The sequence below is a fragment of the Manis pentadactyla genome, chromosome 7, assembly GCF_030020395.1.
Source record: "Manis pentadactyla isolate mManPen7 chromosome 7, mManPen7.hap1, whole genome shotgun sequence".
Lineage (NCBI taxonomy): Eukaryota > Metazoa > Chordata > Mammalia > Pholidota > Manidae > Manis > Manis pentadactyla.
The window spans coordinates 49,773,188-49,795,245 of record NC_080025.1 but is presented as its reverse complement, the minus strand read 5'-3'; the positions used below and the strand labels follow the sequence as shown (position 1 = coordinate 49,795,245).

At 38.0% G+C, this 22,058-nt stretch overlaps 1 protein-coding gene across 2 annotated transcripts in view; it reads left to right on the top strand.

The window, feature by feature from the left end:
* The first annotated feature begins 941 nt into the window (after window positions 1-941).
* The window catches only part of STK17A (serine/threonine kinase 17a), a 35,924-nt gene continuing 14,807 nt past the window's right edge, over window positions 942-22,058 (top strand). For both annotated transcript variants that reach the window (XM_036918892.2, XM_036918891.2), the window contains exons 1-3: window positions 942-1,280; window positions 10,770-10,982; window positions 21,552-21,696. In XM_036918892.2, the coding sequence (XP_036774787.1) occupies window positions 1,084-1,280; window positions 10,770-10,982; window positions 21,552-21,696 (555 nt within the window). In that variant the 5' untranslated portion in view covers window positions 942-1,083. The remainder of the gene's footprint in view (window positions 1,281-10,769; window positions 10,983-21,551; window positions 21,697-22,058) is intronic.

Below are 22,058 nucleotides of genomic sequence, written 5' to 3'. Positions count from 1 at the left end.
TGACTTAGTAAATGCTGTGATCATGAAGTCATCCCTAACGTCCTTATGCCACTGGTTTCTTATTTTCTTTGAAACAAAGCCATTTTTCTTATATGTGGACTCCAAAGAACAAAACAAATTAAGAAGCAAACTTACTGATACAGAGAACCAACCGCCTGCAAGGAGGGATCTGGGGGGACAGGTGAAGTAGGTGAAGGGGATTAAGAGGTAAAAACTTCCAGTTATAAATGAAATAAGTCATGAGGAGGTGATGTACAGCATAGCGAATATGGTCAATAATATTATAATAATTTTGTTAGTGACAGATGGTAACTAGGCTTATCATGGTGATCATTTCATAATGTATAAAATATGGGATTGTTATTTGTACACTTGAAGCTAATATAATATTGTAGTCAATCATAAATCAATAATTAAAAAAATTCTAGATGAGAGCACCTTGAAAGTTAAATATAGGAAGAATGGAGACGGGAAGAATTTCATAGGGCTGGTGTGAGAGCTTAATAATATTTACCTAACTCCTGCCTCCAGAGCTGCCCCCCCAGCGCAGAAAGGAACCAACTGCTGGAGGCACCTCCCACGTGCTGTACGGAGCGGGCACCAGAATCTCACCATGCCTCCCCACCGGCCCAAGGGAAAGTGGATCATAAACCTCTGACTTTTCATATGTCTTTCACTAACAGAGGCTCAGGTTTTGGAACTCAGATGCTCAACAGGTGCACAGCTGATGACACATCTGGCCTAGGGCGGGAAGTGTGGGGGGAGCCTCCTCGCCTCCAGGACGCCTGGGCGGGCCCCTAGGCTGCACCTTCCTTCCTTCGACTGCAGAGGGTGCGCACGGGGCGCCGGCTGTCGGGGGCCCGCGGGCGTTCAGCGAGGAGGCGGGGCCGGGGCCGGGACCGGGGGCGGGCCGCGGGGCGGGCCCGCAGTTGCGCGACCGGATGCCGCAGTCTGAGCGCGGCGAGGGAAGAGCCAGAGGCTGGAGGCTCGGCGCTCCCCCACGGAGCTCCTGGAGGCGGGACCGTTACCCGCCTGCAGCTCGGAGCGAGCCGGGGGACCGGAAAGGAGGCGCGCCCGAACACTATGGTGCCCCCGGAGAAGCCAGGAGGCGGCGGCTCCTCCTCGGCCGCGGCCTCAGGCTCAGGCCGGGGTCTGAGCGCGCCGCGCCGGCCGCCGCTCCCGTCCCCGGCCCGCGGGCTGCTGACGGAGATCCGCGCCGCTGTGCGCACCGATCCCTTCCAGGACGGCTACAGCCTGAGCCCGGGCCGGGAGCTGGGCAGGTGAGGCGGACGGGCGCGCTGGCGGCGGTGCGGGGCCGATAGCGCGCTGTGACTTGGCACAAAGTTGGGGGCGGGCGGCAGCTGAGCCGCGCCGCGATCCGCGCCGGACCTGGCGCGGTGCTCTGCGCGCGTGTGGGGCAAAGCCCCCGAGGGCAGGTTACCCAAAGCGAGACCCCCTCCGTTGGAGCGGCCGGCGGTTCTCGCGGTCCCGTAGGGGCAGGGGCGTGCGAGCTGAGCCGCTCGTGGGAGCCCGCGGCAGCGAGTCTGCAGGAAAACCCGAGGTTAGAGTCAGCTTGTTTTTACCTTAAACTGTGGATTCTTAGGTCTCCTGTGGCGGTAATAAAAGATAACATCAGCGTGACAGCTTCCTCTGCACCCGCGCGGTGTGAACTGTCAGCCTTCTGCTGACTTCATTTCGGGTTCTTGGTTTTGTGCTATTTTAGCTCTGAAGTGTGTAAGTCCTGGTACCTACGGTTCAGTTGGTTTCATTTCCGAGCTCTGGGCCCTTGGCCCTCTTTCCCTTTCTACCCGCTCTGGGCCGGCCCTTGTCTTCTCCTCTCGCCCACTCTTGTAGAGGTAGGGTGCCTTACTACTTGGTTTTTTGTTGTTTATTTTAAATAGTAAGAGGCTAAGGCTGTTTGGACACTTTACATTTTTGAATGTTGAAGAAAGGTGAGGTAGTGATGGGGGTTTGGGGACGGACTCCCCTTTACCTTGAGAACAGATTGGAGAAGTGAGAAGCGCTGGCTTTGGGTCAGACCTGAGCTTCTGTCCCGGCCATGTGTGCTATGCGTGCCTTTGGGTGGACGCCTTAGGCTCCCCAGCCTCACGCGTCTCACCCATTAAATCAGTGGAAAGACATTGTCTCCCTCATAAGGGTGTCGGGAAGAGTCAGTGCCTGTAAAGCTCATGCCACTGGGCCTGGCACCTAGACTTCAGTGTCAGCTGTTGCAAACATTTGTCATGGTTGCAAAACTGCACCATGTTGTAATTAGGAAAGGCCCTCACCATTATGACAGCCTCTTGGAAAAGGAGGGTCTTGTGACATTGGTTACAAAAAACGTTTAAAATGCACTGCTTTACAGATATTAAGGTAACTTTTAGAAATAGCTCTTTTTTGAACGGGACCTATGTTAAAAATTTCTTATTTCAAGTGTTTACAAAAGGAAAAACATCTTTTAGGAGCAAGGTTTACTTCACTATGATAGGCCCTAATTAGGTGGATTTACACACGCTGTGAAGTATGACAAAAGATGGAGAGAGCTACTGACTCAGCTGGGTATTCGAGTTCGTTGAAATTCCAGACATTCTGAAGTAACCCTGATTTCTTGAAGAACGGAAGCTGAGACTTTCTATTATTTGAGTTGTCTGGCTTCATTCCACAAGAGAAAAACTGGTATTATAACACCGAAATGCCTTCAGGTGGCAAGCACTGTCTTGTAGACTTTATAACAAGTGATCTAATCTGAAAAAAATGACTTGTACCCACCAGGTGTCGTGATGCTGATTCCTTCAGGAATGTTCCTTTCAGCTTTTGTTTTAACCTGTTTTATAAAATTCACTTGCCTGTTAGGTTTCTGTTTTAAGGTTATGACAGTTATATATCTTTTCTTATGTAAATTTCTTTACAAAAGTAATGATTCCTGAAGCACTGAAACCTTGCAATTAGGTAGATACTTGATATAAGAGCCTAAAACTGAAAGATGAAATTAATGTATTTGTTTCTTTGTGGTTCCCTTTTTCATGGCAGAGTTTAATGCAGTGGTTAGGCACAGGGGCTTTGGAGACAGTCTGTGACCGGACCTTGGCTCTCTGCTTACTGGTCATGTGTATTTGGGTAATTTACCTAACCTTTGATTGCCTCTAGAATTGCTGAGGGAATCAAAGCACATCCATAGAATCAAAGTTGTGCTTAACTTAGGGGGAGCACTCAATAAATGTAATTCCTTGTGTCACAGTAAATGTAACCAAAAATCAAAAATACCAAAACCTGCACAACCTCAAAACACACTTCTTTCTGGCAAAAATAATGAAATCTCATTGCAAAAGACACTAGGACTGTTTAAATGTCTCACTTTTTTGTGTTATTAGCTTTTTTTTTTTTTTAGCTTTTTGTGTTATTAGTCTTTGTTTGAGGTTCATAAATTTTGTCTGTATGTTATGGTTTTGCCATAATTGAATATGTTTATACGTAATCTTTTCTGTAGTAAGATAGAAAAATTGTCTCTTTTTCCAGCTGTTAACTCTTTTTGCATTTCTAATGGAAGTAATTGACCTCATGCTGATACAGAACTTACACAATTACCCATGTTATATTTTAATAATGTGATGGGAAAAACAAGACCTATTCGTTTTATTCTATTGCCTTTGAGTTGCAAATGTTGAAGAGGTGTGAAGAGCTAACTGTTCAAACACAAATTCAGTTCTTTCAGGAGTCACCATTATTTTATCTTACAGAAATATAAAGCTTTCAGTGAAACAGTTGTTTGAAGAGAATTTTTTAAATGGTCAGTTTTGGTTCCACGGTGATGACAGGGTGTGATTGATGTTATTTTAAGAAATGTTCCATTCTTTACGTCCCCAGCAGAGTCCATGCAACCCAAATGTGGATAAATACATGATGTAAAATTTTCTTTTATTGCTTGAAGAGTGACTTGTTATCCCTAAGGCCTGCTACCTTTCTTTGAGTCAGGGTATGTGCCAGTGTAAACCATATTAATGACTGCGAGGCTCAGGAGATAAGATGTTGAGTCCTGAGAAGTTTTTCATAATGTTAATTTCCCTGGAGTTTATTGATAGGGTAGAAACAGATGTTTCTAGGAATTTAAAATTATGCTAATTTCACATCAGATCATGTGCCTTACTTGTGTTTTCATTATCTAGTCCTCAGCTTTAACATTTTTGATGTACTCGTACATTTTATATTAAGAAGAGAAGATTTGTAAAGGCAAGAGGACTTTTTTTTTTTTATCACATACTCATAGTTGAATTTTCCTATGGGAAAAAAGATGTCAAAAGGACTTTTGTTTTATAAATCACATACTCATAGTTGAATTTTCCTGTGGGGAAAAAAGATGTCAGTATGAATTCTGTACAGAACAGGTACTTGTTAAATGTGTAGGGCTGTACAGTTTTACCTGTGTGCCACCTGTGTTATCTCCCTTAATTCCTGTCCCAGTATGTTTGGATGAGCTCATTTCTCGGATGAGAAAAACAAGACAGAGACAGTCTTGTGGGAGAAGACTGAGCTGGAACTTCACCTTTGAAATCACTTCCATTATGCCACCGATTTTTCTCAAAGAATTATTTGTAATCTGTCTTACAGCTAAAGCAAATTCCCATAGTTTTTATGTGAGGGCATTTTAATAAATTGCAGATTGGAACAAAGTCTACCAAGCTTCAGTGCCATATAGTTCCTCCCCCAGCTGGCCTTATGGTAGATAGGGGTGTCCTGTCTCATTCTCCTCAGAGCAGTTAGAAGTAACAGGAACAAGGAAGGGTTTTTATTAGAGAATAAGAGTGTGTAAGCTGAAGGGGATGGAAGGGTGGGCATATTCAGGAACTGTGTTCTTTGCTTAGATTCATAGCCATAAATAATGGCTTCAGGTTTTGTACCTTATAACTACTTAAGCATTTGTCATAAATTGTAAGGAATAGTTTCTTAAGAAATAGAGACCCTTTTAAAATAATACCCAAGTAGAAATTGCCATGCTTTAGGACAAATATTATTTAATATTTCTTGATAGCTGGCCATTAGTCTGAATGATGTTTACAAACAATTTTGGGTAATCTGATATTTGGATGGATAAAAAAATTTGCCTATGTTTGTGTTTCAGCAGCAGGTGTTGCTTAGGAAGTGGCTTCTGCTCTAAGGCAGATACCTCATTAAGTCAACTGTTTTAATTTTGAAAAATTGGAGCTTATAATGCTAAAATTAAAATCATAATTTAAAATAAACTTAAGAATTTAATGAATTTCAGCCTCTTTACAAAAGTATAAGTTACAAGATTGTATAAAATCTGATTATTGTACCAAGTGTATTAGAAACTACTTAGTAGCTTATTGTCTTTGGTTTACCTATTCAAGTAAGGAAGAAGGAACTGGATTTATTGAAGGAATTTATGCATCAGGTAGAGGGTTCAGATTACACCATCTCCACAGATCTTCCATTTTATGATTATTTTTTACAAATTATTGTTATTATCATAGATCTTAAATTATGCCTCAAACAGTAATCAGTAGCTACTGATGACTGATCATAGCAAATGCTACACACTTTTGAAATATAATTTTGTTTAGTCTTTACTACCTACCCTGCAAGGTAAATGCCATCAACCTCATTTGACAGATGAAGAATCTAAGGCTCAGAAAGGTTGAGTAAATTGCCGAAGATTGTAGTTCCTAGCCAGAATTTTAAACTGAGTCTGATACTTAAAACCTTGCCTGTACTTGTCACTCATGCTGATAACTCATCTTATGTCCTCATTGATTTTTTACACTTAGGGTCAACAGATATTTTGTTTTTGTTTTGCTTTCAGAGGCAAGGAAGACAGAATCTACTCTAGGTCTTTCTTGAGTGAAACTTCTTTACATACATGCTATGTAAATAAAGTACCCCAATGCTATTAAGCAAATATTGTACTTACATATTAAACACATAAAGCACTTTGCTACACTCTGGAAATTACTCCTAAATGTAAGAAATCAGTCACTATTCCCTTTAGTGGCAAGATAACATGGCACATGGGAAAACCTTATGGGGAAAATAACATTTGTGCTGAGCCTTAAGGAATGGATGGAATTTCAGTAGCAGCTATGAAAGATATTCCACCATTGGCAGTAAATAAGCACAGTGGCAGAGAAAGTCAGTCAAAGAGAGAATGGCAGGTAGTCCAATGTGGCTGAAATACTAACCTTTATGAGGTTAAGTTGCCATAGAATTTTTATTTTACAAAATAACAAAAATAATACATATATTCTGACACCCTGTTTATGTACCTGACATGTGCAGGATATCATGGAGATACAAAGATGAATGGTAAGTCCTTGGACCTCATAGCCTAGGTAGGGAGACAGTCATAGTGCAACAAATTATAATATGTCAGACCAATTTAAATAACATAGTACAGGTATGAACAAAGCACTTTCTTGTAATCTAGCATGGCACTAGACCTAGAACCTTGGAGATCACTTTCATTTTGCTTCCTCTCTATACCACTCATAGGAGCAGCTACACTTTTTTATCTTTGTCTGACCTGATAATCTATTGTCTTTCCACCTTTGTCTGTAACACAACACTAGAACTTATATTTGGAGTCCAGTATTCTTTTTACAGAGAAAGGAATCTCAAACTTGTCCTACCAAACCTAACACATTACCCACTCCACACTCACCCGCCAAAGCTGTTGAGTTGTTCTTCTCTCAGTTGATGGTACCACATTTACCCAGTACCCATGTTAAAAATCCACATGTCATCCTTCCCTTCCACCTTCCTCTTCTTCCCTCTCTGCAGCTCAGCTGGTCAGAGAGTGCTAATGAATCCTGACCTTGAAAATCTTTTAAATGCATTCTCTCTTTCCAGCCTCCACTTCTGCTACTTTAGTTCACACACATACCTTGAATTATTTTATTGGCTTCCTTAGTGTCTAGTTAATACTTGATGGTATGCTCTTTACCACACTATCAGAAATTTCTTTTTTAAACAATTGGCTTATTTAAAAATTCTAATAGGTGCCCATTTTTACCCTGAGAGAGCCCAAACTCCTTAGCATGTCACACCTACCTAAAGATGCTCGCCCTGCCTTCCAGGTAGGCACTGGTAATGCAAAGATAAATAAAACCCACCCCTATTCTTTTTTTCAAGTTTTTTATTAAGCTGTCATTGATATACAATCTTATGAAGGTTTCACATGAGCAACATTGTGGTTACTACATTCTGCCCTATTATCAAGTCCCCCCCACATACCCCATACAGTCACTGTCCATCAGCATAGTAAGATGCTATAGAGTCACCACTTGTCTTCTCTGAAACCCACCCCTATTCTTAAGAAGCTTAGACTAGTGGGTCTAACTCAAGTGTCACTTCCTCTTGTTATAATTGTTTAAGTATCGTTCCCTCCCTACCAGCCTGGAATATGTTATCATTAAGTAGTTCTGAAATATATTAATTACTGATGTTCCCCCAAAAAAATGTTTAATGAAAACTTGAGTTCTGAGTCTAATATGTAGTAGTGAGCTGTATCTGTTTGTGAAGTGAATGAAGAGCCTGGAAAATTGTAACAACTATATAGTTCAGGAAGAATTTTGGTAAGTCAACAAAGAATTAAGATGCCACAAACATCTTAGGACTTTTGAATCTCATTAGCTTCCTGTCTGTATATAACTGTGGCCCCAAAAGTCAGAGAAACATTTATTTTATGCTTTGTAAAGGCCTCAGTAACCTCAAGTTAAGGGTTGAGATGCTAATCAGTTTTACCATGAAGCTGTAGGAAATCATGCACACTAGAGCCCTTTGGGGTGTGAAATTTAGAGACATTGTGACAGTGTAATTCACAGTGTTCACTAGTACTCCACACTTTGAATGCTGAATCTCACCTTTCTGTGTACTGTGTGGCTTTACAGAAAGAACAGTTCCCAGAAATCTCGATATCCTTCCTACTCCTTGAGGACTCTAAGGGTTCCCCTTCTGTTGCACCAGTCATTTGACAGGCAAGCGGTACATGTTTCCTCAAGCCGTTATGATCCGCTATCTCTCTCAGCTTCAGAGATATGCAGAATCAGAATGATGGCAGAATTGGCTTCAGCATGCGGTAGTGCAGGGCTTGACAAACAGCTGCTGGCCACCTATTTTTGTAAGGCTCGTGAGCTATATAGAATGATTTTTATGTTTTTAAATGGTTGAAAAAATCAAGAGAGTACTATTTAATGATCTGGAAATTACATGAAATTCAACCTCCAGTGTCCATAAAGGCTTTTTGAAACCCATTCATTTACCTGTTGTCTATAGCTGCTTTCACACTACAGCGTCTGACTTGAGTAGTAGTGACAGAGACCATCTGGCCAGCAAAGTTGAAAATACTTTCTGGCACATTGCAGATGTTTGCCGATTCCCAGTATACAGCATGAAATGTGCAAGGAAAAAGTAAGCCTAAAACTGTGGAGAATGCTTCCATAAAAACAAAGGAGACCTCAAGGGCGGTCAGTGGTGTGAGAGGAGAGCCATGGGAACTGTCCTGGTGACCCAGAAAAATGGATCATGCCCGCAGCCATTGCGTTAACTGCAGGTTCTTCCCTCTGGTCTCTGAATGTAGCGATGGCTCTTCCCTAACAAGGGTTTCCAGAATTTGTAGGTTAGTGATGTGTATGAATCCATTTCTCACTTGTCCTATCTAGTCTTCAAAAATATACAGTCAGGCCAGGTAAGTAGTATAATACTTACTGCAAGGTACTTTATGGCCTGGAATTTGAGGTGTGGTAACAATAAACATTTGTGTCTTTGATGTGGGAGTACTTTGAGAGCAATTCAACTGAGTCATTTCTAATTTACCAGTGACATGCTGTCAATTATATGTTGGATGTTGTTTAGTTTTTTACAAATTAAACTTTCTCTATTTCTCTTTTGAAACTTCTAACATATAGATTAAAAAAATTATAATTTTTATTTCTCAAAAGAATCCAAAGGTCATTAAGAACCTCTTAAAATTTGATGACGAAGTTAGCCTAGTGATTTTGTGGGGTAAAATAAAAGGAGGTATTAGTCTGTGATGAATATGTTTATGGTTTAATGTCCCCAGTGTCTGCAGAAGTCTTTTACATTTCTGTGAACAAAAAGGACTTCGAATAAGGGTGCTGTTAGATGGATGTTACCTAATTGAACAGCTGTTGGGCTATGATTAGGGATTTGTCATTTAACATTTTTAATACTGATGGTAACAAATATAGAGGGCATGAAAACATATTTGTGATCAACAGTAGCTAGGAACGAAGGATTAGTACTCAAAATTACATCAGTAGTCTGCAATGCTGGATCAAAACATATTGGAATTTAATAGAGCAAATTCAAGCCTTGCATTTAATTTTTTTAAAAATATTTTTAAAATACTATATAAGGACACTGGCTTGAAAAAATTCAAGAGGGAAAGATCCAGGTAATTTATTTACCAGTGCAATGTGAAATATGAAAAACCTGTCAAGTTTTTTAAAAGGCAATATGAGGTTGTATTGTGCCAAGATAAACAAAATAGTAACCATGTAACCCTTGGAGCAGATTATACTTGGAGTAGTTGCTTCAGATTTGGTTGGCACATTTGATCGGTAGTTCTGATGAGCCGTAACAGTAAGGAGGCCTAAAAGCTTTACGGGAGTGAGGAATGATCGAAAATTGAAGAAGGCAGTGGCCGTTAACAGATCGTGTTAGCTGTTTCCATACCTGAAGAACTTCATGAGGAAGAGAGAGTGGGTCTTTCTGTACTGCTTGGCAAAAGACCCCAACTACAGCCCTTCACTTGAAGTTAGGTTTAGGCTTGTAATGAAAACTTTATTAAAGTAATAAGGTACCCAGGGTAGAAGAAACTACTTCACAGTCTGTAAGAAGACACTGATATTTGGCATTAGGTCAGAAAACTAAGTTGCCTTCCAACTTAGGGGTTGGGTGATGACAGTCACAACTTAATGATTTGTGTGATTAATATTATTTTATTGAACACCAGGAGTGTGGCAAATACATGCTAAGCAACTGATAGGTATTACATAATTTAATTCACACTAAACCCTGTGAAGTAGATTCCCTTTGTGTCCTCTTCTACAGATAAGGAAAATGAGACCTCAGAAGGTTAAATAAATCACCCAAAGTTATGTATCAAGTGAGTGACAGAGCCATTTGTGGGATTCAAGCCCTTGTCTGTCTAATTCCAGAGCTCATGTCCTTAATATGCTATACCGATTCCCCTGTGTAACTACTTATAGTTTAATAACAAATGGTAGTGTAATGTATCAAAACAAGGCTTGTTATAGCTATCTTTATAGGAAAACTAGACTTTCCCAGTTGACATTGTAGTTAATAGCATATAAATGAGATCCCTAACTTTTATAATTTTGGGAAACGATAGTGTTTTTTTAGAGTAAGTTAGTGACAGTGACATCATTTTAGGAATTCTGAATTCTGATAGCCAGTTTCTTTTAAAAGGTCAAATGCTTTTTTTAAAAATTTCAGTCATTTTTATAAATGTGCTAAAATTAAGTTACTTGTATACATAATTAAAAAATACTGACTTTAGTATTTGGTTATTCTCTATTAAGAAGAATGTATTTTGCAGGTTTACAAATTACATTTTATTTGGTTGTAGACATATCCTATTAAATTCCTAAGTAATATTGCTATTTCTATGATTGAATATGACCTAAGTTTTGCATATCCACTGATGAGAATTAAGAGTTTGTCATCTCTGGAAGTTGTTAACTTTAACAGTGAATGTTTTTGTTTAATTCTAGGGGGAAATTCGCAGTGGTGAGAAAATGTATAAAGAAAGATTCTGGGAAAGAATTTGCAGCAAAGTTCATGAGAAAAAGAAGAAAAGGCCAAGATTGTCGGATGGAAATAATCCATGAGATTGCTGTACTTGAACTAGCACAGGACAGTCCCTGGGTCATTAATTTACATGAAGTCTATGAGACTCCATCAGAAATGATCTTAGTTTTGGAATAGTGAGTATTGTCTTCCTTAGACTGAGTTTCTCTGATAATCCACACTTTCTTTACAGGATGCCACTCATGAGTGCTAATGCGGCAGAGCCTGGTTCTCTGGAAGTCTGAACATTTTTCAGAACGTTTTAATGTGTTCCTCTTATTAATTTGTTATTTTCCAAATGTGCAAGGGTACTGTAGGTTTTTCATTTTCGTTTTTTGATGAAATTCTTCTGATAATAGGGTAAAGCACTCTTATTCTTATTAGAGACATTCTTAAGAACTTGGTAAGTAATACCAAGATAATATTAAAATAAAAGGCATTGTATAATCCCTTACATGTTCATATAGTCTGAGTTAATAATCTCCTTTCTTTCAGAAATAATTGTTTGATTCATGCAGTTTTCAATTGGAGTAATTAAGTAGGGACAGCATAGCAAACAGCTTCAGAAAAAGATGGGCAGTGTTTTCTTCTTAAGAAATCCTGTTTTCCTCTCTGCCTCTCCTATCAAAGAAAAAGATTGATAGATTTGAACACATTAAAACTTTTAATACATCAATAAACAAAAAATGAAAAGACAAACTCAAGGAAAAATAGTTCTATGATTCACCCAAAATGATTAGAAATTTCTTTACAACTGGATCTTACACATATACTCAAAAACATGAACTTCCCAGTTTAAAAAAAATGGACAGAGCCTATGAAGAGAAATTCCACACAAACATATATGTAAATGGCCTATACATACATGAAAAATATTGATTCTTATAATTATATATTAAAATGTAAGTTGTCAATTTCTCCTTTTAAGATTGGCAAATTTTATTAAGAAAAGTAAAATTCATGGGTTGAACCATATGATTGATCTACAGTACAGGTGAGACTGTTGATTGGGGGGCATTGTGTTGGAGGCAGGTCTGGAGTGTGGATTAAAGGCTGGAAAAATACATATACTCTTTAACCCAGCACTTTTACTTATGTATTTTTTTCACAAGGAAATAATCAGGTAGTTGTGCAAAGATATATTACAGAAATGTCCAGTGTAACATTATTTATATAACAAAAAAACAATATAAATGTTTAATATGTAAAGGGTTGTTTAAAGAAGTGATAATGTCCATAAAATGGATTACTATGCAGTCTTTTAAAAAGATAAGCTAGACATAAATATATTGACATAGAAGGATACTTTAAAATATTGTTAAAAAGAAAAAACATTACAAAATAATGTGTGTCTTGTTTTTATTTAAAACTTTATAGAGGGAAAGGTCTGGATGGCTAAAATAGTAAGTGTCTTATTCAAGAGCACTGGATTCATATACTAATTCCGTAATTTCATTTGCAGGAATGCCTTCTAAAGAAACAATGAAATGTGGACAGTAAGAAGCATAAAACTATTTTCCACAATATATTTTTAACTATAATAGTAGAATTAGCCAAAAATGATAGAATGGTTAAGGAATGTAGTATACATGAATTATAATCTCAGTAATGTTTTTTAATTGGAAAAAAAAGGTTGTTTTAGGAATTTCATAAGTAAGCCCCTTGCCTACCTAGGTTTTGGGTTTCCAGTTTGTTTGGGAGAGAATGAAGGCAGAATTGGAAATTCATCTAGAAAAGACCCTCTGAAATAATCTGACCATTCTCACGAAATCTGCCCTTCAGCCTTTAATCCTTGACTCCTCTCAGTTCTTCCAGTCTTTCTGCCAACTCCTGACTCTTTTCCTTCTTTTCATTACCTTCTCATATTTAGTAGTTATTTCAACCTGTCTCTTACCATCACCTCACATTTCCTTCTTCCTCTGCAACTCGTTTTGCCAGTTTGAAACCCCGGGCACATGCTGCGTGCCCTGCCTGCTGCTCCTTCATGGGAGGACATGTGTCGCCTTTTTATTTTAATTGGAATATAGTTGATACACAATGTTATATTGGTTTCCAGTGTACAACATGTAATTCGATAAGTACATACATTACTAAATGCTCACCACGGTAAGTGTAGCTATCACCCCCGATACCGTACTAAGATATTACAAATTATTGCTTATGTTCTCTGTGCTGTACTTCCACACCTATGACTAATTTATTTTATAGTCTGAAATCTGTAGCTCTTCATGCCCTTCCCTGTTTCACCCACCCCCCTGCCCCCTGACCTGTGAGCGTAGCCTCTCAGCTGGGTGTTACTCCTGTGAGAATTCATCTTCAGCTGGACTCCAGGTCGGTTAGTAACTCCTCACCTGATCTCTCATCCTCTTCCTTTAACATTGCCACCAGAGCCAACTGAAACATTTAGTACACTTACTCTGTCACCTGTTTTCCACCTCTTACCAGATCTCTAGTGTTTTCTCCCCTTTCTGGAGAAAATAAAGGCCATCATCCACCAGCACCCCTCCGTCTTTACTCTCTCACCCACTTCCCGTCTGTCGGAAGGAAGGAAGTCCACTGCTGAACTCGAAGGCTTACAGGCTGGCTTCTGCTCTTCAACTTTCTTTCCCCCTTTTCTAGGGCCTGCGTTTGTTTTCTCGTCAGTTCTCTAACCTTTCGTAGAGCTTCAGTCCCGGTTCCTACGATAGTTCTTTTTGCTCTGTCTTGCAGTATTTCAGTCTTTTCTATCCTAAATTTCCTTTTCAGCTTTGGCTCTTTTTAAACTATTGTCCTGCATTTCTCTTTCCTTTCCTCCTATAGTCCTTAAAGGAATACTCTAAATTTACAGCTTTCCCCACCTCTGAATCAGTTTTGTTCTACTTCATTGATCTGTTCATCTGTTCATGCACCAATACCCCAATTACTTTTCAATCTAATGCCATCTGCTCTTCTAAAACTTCCATGAGATCATCAGCCTGTTTGCCAAAATCAATTTCCTCATGTTAGTATTCATTCTGGGTCCTACTGTCTTTAAACACTTAATATTACACCCTTTTTTGAAATTATGTTCTTCCTTGATCTTTATGGCCCTATTTTTAAAAAAAAATTTCTCTCAGATACTCTACCTTTCTTCTATATAAATATCAGCACTCTCCGAAGTTCATGTTACTCTTGTCACACACTTATATTCTGCACATATACCCTGGGTGGTAACAATCTGTTTTTGTGGCTTCTGCTGCTGTTTACCTGCTGATTGTTTCCCAGTCTTTGTCCCCAACCTCAGATCTTCTCCTAAGCTCCAGCTGCCTACTGCATTTCTCTGCACATCGTTATCAATTCAGGATCAATATGTGTGGGTGCCTGCATTGCCTTTCTAATGCCTGTTTTCCGTTTGTTCCCCATTTCCAGTGGTATCCCCATTTAGTTCATTGCCTAAGCTGGAAACTGTGAGTCTGTCCTTCATTCCTTTATCTCCTTTAACGCTCCTGTGTAATGAATTACCAAGTGTTCCACTTGAGGGTCTCCCCTGTTGATCCTTTTCCTTCCTGCTTGCTGTTTCCTGTCTGTGTTGGGTTCTCATTGTCTATCCCATGGGCTCTCACAATAGCCTCTTAAATGATGACCTTGGCTTCCATTCTAGGACATCTCTCAGGCTGTTGTTAGGTAACTAAAACTAAGTGTGGTGATCCTATTCTCTTGATTAGAAACATTCGGTGGCTTCTGTTGCTTCAGTGATCACAAGTCAGTATGACTTGGCCAAAAATTGTTGTGTTCTACTTTTTGTTTGAAGGAGAAGTCTTAGAAATATACTTTGGACAGTGTGGTACCAAAGTTCTTGGCCACATCATTAAATTGTTGAGATGAAAACAGGCAGGTTTATGATCACTGGATTAGCTACTCATACAATTAAGCACCTGCCGCATGCACTAGATGCTAATAGGTGCTGGTAAAAGAGAAAAGAGCAGAGCTCCTAACCTTAAGTGCTAAAAGTATAGTGGAGGAGATATAAATGATTGCAGCAATTTTGGTGTTTTACTTGAAATTCTTGTAAGTTGCAGTGGTAACATAGATGCGGTAGTCATAATGTTAAGAATTTACTATGTTTCAGGCACTGTGCTAAGTGTTTCAGGGAGCTTTGTGTACATTATTTATATGCTTTGTATGCATTATTTATAAATTTTATTAAAATTTTTTCTAGCTTTATTGAGATATAATTGACATAAAACATTTTGCGAATTTAAGGTATACAACATGCTGATTTGATACACGTATATATTGCAAAATGATTACCATAGCTTTAGTTACCACCTATATCAGGTCACATAATTACCATTTCTTTTTATGATGAGAACATTTAAGATTTACTCTCTTAGCAACTTTCAAGTGTATAATACAGTATTACTAACTATAGTCAATCACTATGTTGTGATTATATTAGATCCTGAGAACTTACTCATTTTATAACTAGAAATTTGTACTCTCTGACCAACATCTCCCCATTTCCACCCCACACCCCTGTCAGCCACTGGTAACCACCATGCTGGTCTGTATGAGTTTGGCTTTTTTAAAATCCACGTATAAGTGATAGCATACAGAATTTATCTTTCTCTATCTGACTTAATTCAGTTAGTATCATGCCTTCAAGGTCCACCATGTTGTTGAAAACAGCAGAACATTCTTTCTTGTGGGTTATTAATATTCCATTATATATGTGCCACATCTTTTTTGTCCATTCATCTACTGACAGACACTTAGGACTTAGGTTGTTTCTTTATCTTGGCTATTACGAATAAAGCTTCAGTGAACATGGCGGTACATATACCTCTGACACACACACACACACACAGAAGTAGGATTGCTGGATCACATGGCATTTCTATTTTTAATTTTTTGAGGAACTGTCTTCTGTTTTCCATGGTGGCTGTACCAATTTACATTCCCATCAGTAGTACATGAGGGTACCCTTTTCTCCACATCCTTGTCAACAATTGTCTTTTGTCTTTTTGCTGGTAGCCCCCCTAGCAGATGTAAGATGACATTTCATTGTGTTTTATTTTGCATTTCCCTGATGATTAGTGATGTTGAGCACCATTTCATGTCCCTGTTGGCCATCTGTATGTCTTCTTTGGAAAAATACCTATTCCAATTCCTCTGCCCATTTTTTAATTGAATTGTTAATAATTTTTTTTCTTTTTTGCTATTGAGTTGTGTAAGTTCTTTATCTGTTTTGAATATGATTTGCAAATATTTTCTCCCTTTTCATTTTGTTAATGGTTTCCTTTGTTGTATAGAAGCTTTTCAATTTGATATAATCCCACTTGTTTATTTTTACATTTGTTGTCAAATCCAAAAAAATTACCAGGACTGCTACCAAGGAGGTGACTGCCTGTGTTTTCTTCTAGGAGTTTAATGGTTTCAGGTCTTGCATTCAAGTGTTTAATCCATTTTGAGTTGACTTTTGTGTGTGACGTATGGTACGGGGTCCAGTTTCATTCTTTGGCCTGTGGCTATTCAGTTTTTCAGACAACATATCGAAGAGAAAATCCAATCCCCATTGTATATTTTAATTCTTTTGCAATAAGTTAATTGATCATATATATGTGGTTTTATTTCCAGCCTATTTTGCTTCATTGATCTATGTCTTTTTTTTCAATGTCAATACCATATACTGTTTTGGTTATATAGCTTTGTATATTACAAAATTAGGAAGTGTAATGCCCCTAGATTAGTTCTTTCTCAAGATTGCTTTGACTTTTCAGGGTCTTTTATAGTTCTATACAAACTTAAGGATTGTTTTTTTCTTTGTGGAAAATAACATTGGAATTTTCATAGGAATTGCATTGAATCTGTAGATCAGTTTGGACATTGTAACAACATTAATTATTCCAGTCCATGAGCACAGAATAACTTTCCATTTATTTGTGTCTTCTTCAGTTTCTTTCATCAGTGTCTTTATAGTTGTCAGTGTACAGATCTTTTACTTTCTTGGTTAAATTTATTCCTAAGTGTTTTATTGTTTTTGATGCTATTGAAAATGAGATTATTTTCTTAATTTCTTTTTCTGATAGTTCATTGTTGGTGTATAGAAACACACTGATTTTGGTATGTTGATTGTGTATCCTGCAACTTTACTGAAGTCATCTTGTTTATAAATTTAGAACAAGATATGCATGAGAAAAGAAATCTCAGAGATACAATCAGCCTAAAGTCAAAACAACCTAAGGTCACAGTGCAAGTAGCAGAGGCAAGGTGCAGTCCAGGGGTGTGTGATTCCAAAGCTGTCAGCCCTGTGTTGTGCTGCTTTGCTCTAGTGGAGAAGGAGCGCTTTGGGAGCAAACATTTCACATTATATACTAGCCCTTCTGTGTCTTACTCAGGATTTTTCACATTGTTTTGACCTCATCCCATGCTTGACTGTCTGACTTCTATTTCACCTTATCTCCAGCTAGTCATTCTTCAACCTTAACCTGCATTGTAGGCATGAAGTTTTTTCAGCATTGCATTGTCATTTGTCTTGCACTGTTTATGACAAGACCTCTGTGTTAATTCTTGGCTTCCCTATAAATGTGTCTTTATAAAGATTTTTCTCTTTCAGCAATTTGAGCATAATGTGCCTTGGTTGTCTTTGTGTTAGTCCTGTTTAGAGTTCATTGAGCTGCTTGGATTTTGGGGGTTATAGTTTTTATTAGATTTGGGAATTTTTCATCCATTACTTGAAAAAAACATTTGTTCCCTCATCTCTCCTCTCCTTCCTTCAATTATAGTGTGATAAACTGCTTGATATTATTGCTCTGGTCCCTGAAGTCCTGTTGATTTATTCAGTCTTTTCTCCCTTCTCTCTGTGCTTCAGATCGGATGGTTTCTATTACTGTATCTTAAAATTCACTGATTCTTCTTCAGCGTCTAATGTGCTCTAAAGCCCACCCAGTGAAGTTTTCATTTTAGATACTTTATTTTTCATTGCTAGAAATTCCACTTAGTTCTTTTACACCCTTCATCTCTCTCCTTGTTGTGTTCATATTTTACTTTAAATCCTTGAGCATAGAGCATATTATAATACATCATGTGCCAGTTCCATCATCTCTGTCTTTCTGGGTCTGTTTTTATTCTTTTCCTGTTAGTTGTGGTTTGTAACTTGTGGCATTTTCAGATGTCTAGTAATTTTTGGAAGGATGCCGTACATGTAGAGTATCACAATGTTGAGTGGATTTTATGATCATCTATTAAAAAAGAGTGACATTTGTTTTGGCAGGTAGTTAAATCAATTGTGAATCAGTTCTACTGGGGTGGCTCAGGGGTAACTTTAGCCTTATTACTAAGGTATTACCCTTTTGGGGTGGAGGAGGTGGGGTCTACTGTTTGCCCCAAATGATTGTTGTGGATTTTCTACTCCAACTGGACAAAATTCAGATACGTCATTCTGTCCTCTGGGAATGCTGGAAATTGTTCAGTTTGTAATTTCCCTGCAGTTCTTTGCCCAACCTTACAGAGCTTCACCCTATGTATGTACATACTAGTATTTTTATCTAAGACTCCAAGGTACAGCTAAGCAGATGTCTGGGGATCTCTGTAGCTCCCCACTCTCTGGAACTCTGCCTATGCAATCCAGCTGCCTTAACCTTGCCAAACTCCCGGTCTGTCTCCCTAGCTTAGCAAGGCTGCCGTATTCTGCTTGGGTTCCTCCCCTATTCTGGACCATAGTCTGTAAATTACCTCCAAGTAGGAAGACAGAAAAATAGTAAACTCAACTTGCTTGTGTTCCTCCTCTCAAGGACCGTGGCCCTAACTGCCTGTTCGAGTATCTAAAAATAGTTGGCTCATATACTTTGCTCATTTCCTAATTGTCTGTGGCTAGGAGGGCATGCTCCTTGCTGTGTCAGTGGCCGACAGGGGAAGTAGCTACACTCCTCTTGTGACCGAACCGTGTATTTTTCATACTCACATGTCCTTATATGTGTATTTACTCTGCTGGGATGTGCTCTTACCATTTCATCTAATGGATTCCTGTTCTTCAGATTCAAAATAAATGTCATCTTTCTGAGACTTTTTTTTCTCCTTTCCAATTATTTGCTCACTTGCTAAGTTGTCAAATCACTTGATAAATAATTTAATACCCATATATATCAATGCATATATATTCTTAAAAATATCTTTCATTTTTCTTTCCCCCACTAGGACTTGAAATTTCAGATTATACTTATTTATAGTTAATCTTTCTATCCCTAGCGCATATCACACGGCCTAAAATACTTGGTTAATGTTTGTCAAATCTGAATAGTGAAGGAGTAAAGATCAAAATTGGGCCTCCAAGCAGGGTAGAAATGGAAATGCTAATTAGATAGAAATAGGGCATTTGGCACCTGACATTGGGGGCGATGATCTAGCCGAGTTCAGGCAGCGGGGGGAGCTCAGTTACTCTTAGCCTGTGATTATTATTTATGTGGCTCTACATAATGCTGATCAAGAGGTACTCATTCCACGACTTTTTAAGAGCCACTAGAAAGTTGAAATTAAATGTTCTTAATATGTTCGTAAAAATAGTTTTTGTGTCAAATTTTTTGTGAAAAGTTCTTGAATTAACTCTTTTGTAAAAATTTTTGGTAAAAAGTTATATAGATTAGCTCCATTTCTGGTTGATTTTAAGGTAGTGTAAAATAAGCCCCAGTAGACTAAGTATCCCGTAATATAACTGTGGAAATGTTGCAGTAGTTAAAAGAAGGCAGAGCAAAACTCTTGATGTTTCTTTAGCTTCTGTGTGAAAGAAGGTACTTTGTGTGAAGTAGTTGTTAATATTCTTATTTTATGTTACCATACTTAACAGATGCTTTTAACATTGCACGTTGTTCTTTAGTTAATTTCACATAGTTCCATTGGTTAGTATTACCATTAGTGGGTCAAACGTACATTTAGGCAGGGTAAAATATGATTGCACACTGTACCAAGAGGATGTGTAAGTCTTACTGATCACTCAAGGCCGGTGTTTGCAGCTTTTTAAAATAGTCTGTATCTGAAGTACATCCTTGAAAATTTTCAGAAACTGTAGCTTTGTACTTCACGTTAGGTGCTTATGTGACCTACTTAAACTGTTGAGAAAACAGAGAGGAAACCCTTTTTGCTAAAGCAAGAATGGGTAACATTATAGTAGAAAGGACTAATAATGAATTGCTCTTAAATTTTAGATAGAAATGTTTGTATTTATGTACACTGACCTTCGTTGAATTTTTTTGTGAATGGTAGTAATGAGCTAAGAGACCCAGAGACATAAGCTGTGATTGAGAAACTTTTTCAACCAAAGTGCAGTTCTTTGTGTGTCACTTGAGGAACGTAGACAGTTCTGAGTGTGACTGGCAGACTGTGGCCTGTGTGTGCAGAGGGCTCTGAATGGGGCATTGCAGTGTGGTGTGTCTCCAGCTGCTTGGGGCTGAGCTGACTCAGCTCATGCTGAAATTTGCTTCAGGTCATCAAATCCATATTAATAGTATATAGTATTGTCAGGTTATAATTAATTTACTGTTTATTTTTGTTGTAAGTGTTTCTTACAGTTATATATTCAACTTATATATGTGATGGCCATTTTATAGTTAATTATATAAAAATTGTTTTGATGCTTTCACAATATAGTATTTTCATATTGTAATCAAAATAAAATAAAAGGTCAGTTGTATATGTTTAACCAAAATGAAAATATCATTGGCAAATTATTTTCTTTAACTTCCATCACCTGCAGTTTTTCAGCTAAATTTAGGATATGTTCTTATCTAATTTTGGTAAAAAATTGTGTTCCCTTATATGGACAGAATTTGGAAAACAGGTTGCCTTAACAAAAAAGAAGGAAGGATAAAGTGAAAATCAAAAGGAAGAAATGAAAGAATTTAAATTGTGATGAAGAAATTAATAAGTAGCTTTTACATGACAGCAGCATGGCTATTTGGGTTTATGTGTTTCATGTTAATTTTATAGTTACTTTATAAAAGCAATCCAGTCTTTTTTTAATATGTGAAGGAAATTTGAGATATATGAGCTGTCATTTATATTAAGAATGAATTGTTTAAATAGGAAATTTATGCTGAAGGGAAATAGAAATTTTATAATGTTGATTTTTCTCGTTGGCAAAATTTTTTGGAGGGGAAAAAAAAAGACAAACTGAGATGCTTTGGCCAGAGGGTGGAAGAAAGTTTAAATCAGTACTGCTCTTTTGGTGGGCATAGGTTATATCTAACACAATTTTAAATGCACATACCCCCATTCCAACTGTTTAATTCCAGGTATCTGCCCTTGAGAGCTGCTGTCACATGAGCAAACAGGAACCTTCCTGTGCCTTCTCATTGGAGCACTGTCATCACAGTAAATAGCTAGAAAAAAATCTCAGTGTCCTTCAAAGGGGAATGGTTAAATAAACTATGGTTCATCTCTTTAGGGTTGCAAGAGGTAAAAATTATGAGGTAAATAAATACAGAACCATCACAGAAAGACTCTTCAAACTTGTTTAAGTAAAAGTTGTAGAACAATATCAATAGAATGTATCCTATGTCACCATTTATAGTTTTTTAAAAATCCACACAACTGTTATTTTTGTATGCATTTATATACATTAAAAACAAAAAACAATTCTGGAAGGATGTAGTACACAAAGTAATAACTGGGCTGTAGGCCTGGGGAAAGGGTCTTCAGGGGTTTTTAATGAGTCCTTTTCCTTTATAATTTGGTTGTGCTCTGCCTTCTCTTAGTGCCGCTGGAGGTGAAATCTTTAATCAGTGTGTTGCAGACAGAGAAGAAGCCTTTAAAGAAGATGATGTTCAAAGACTCATGAGGCAGATTTTAGAAGGTGTTCGCTTTTTACATGTTCATGATGTCGTTCATCTTGATTTGAAGGTAAGATCTGAATTACTTTATAATTTTGAGATTCCTCGGAAATGACACTCCACATGTAGAATATTTAACAGTGATGTATTCAAACATTTATCAGGTTTATTTTATTAGGTAACAAGGGTATAAGGGTTGAGTCTTTACTTTTCTCCTCTGGCTAGGTAGTTTTACCAAGGAGATTATGCACATATGTATACATAGAAAGATAAATAGTAATACATTTCCCAAACACTGGAGCTTAGAGGATATTGCTGGGGAAGGTGAAGACTCCCTGGTGGAGACAGGGCTTAAGCTAGAACTTTAAAAAAATTTAGGATTCAGATAGGTAGAGAAAAATAGGAGAAAGTTAATTCAAAAGAGTTAGGAAC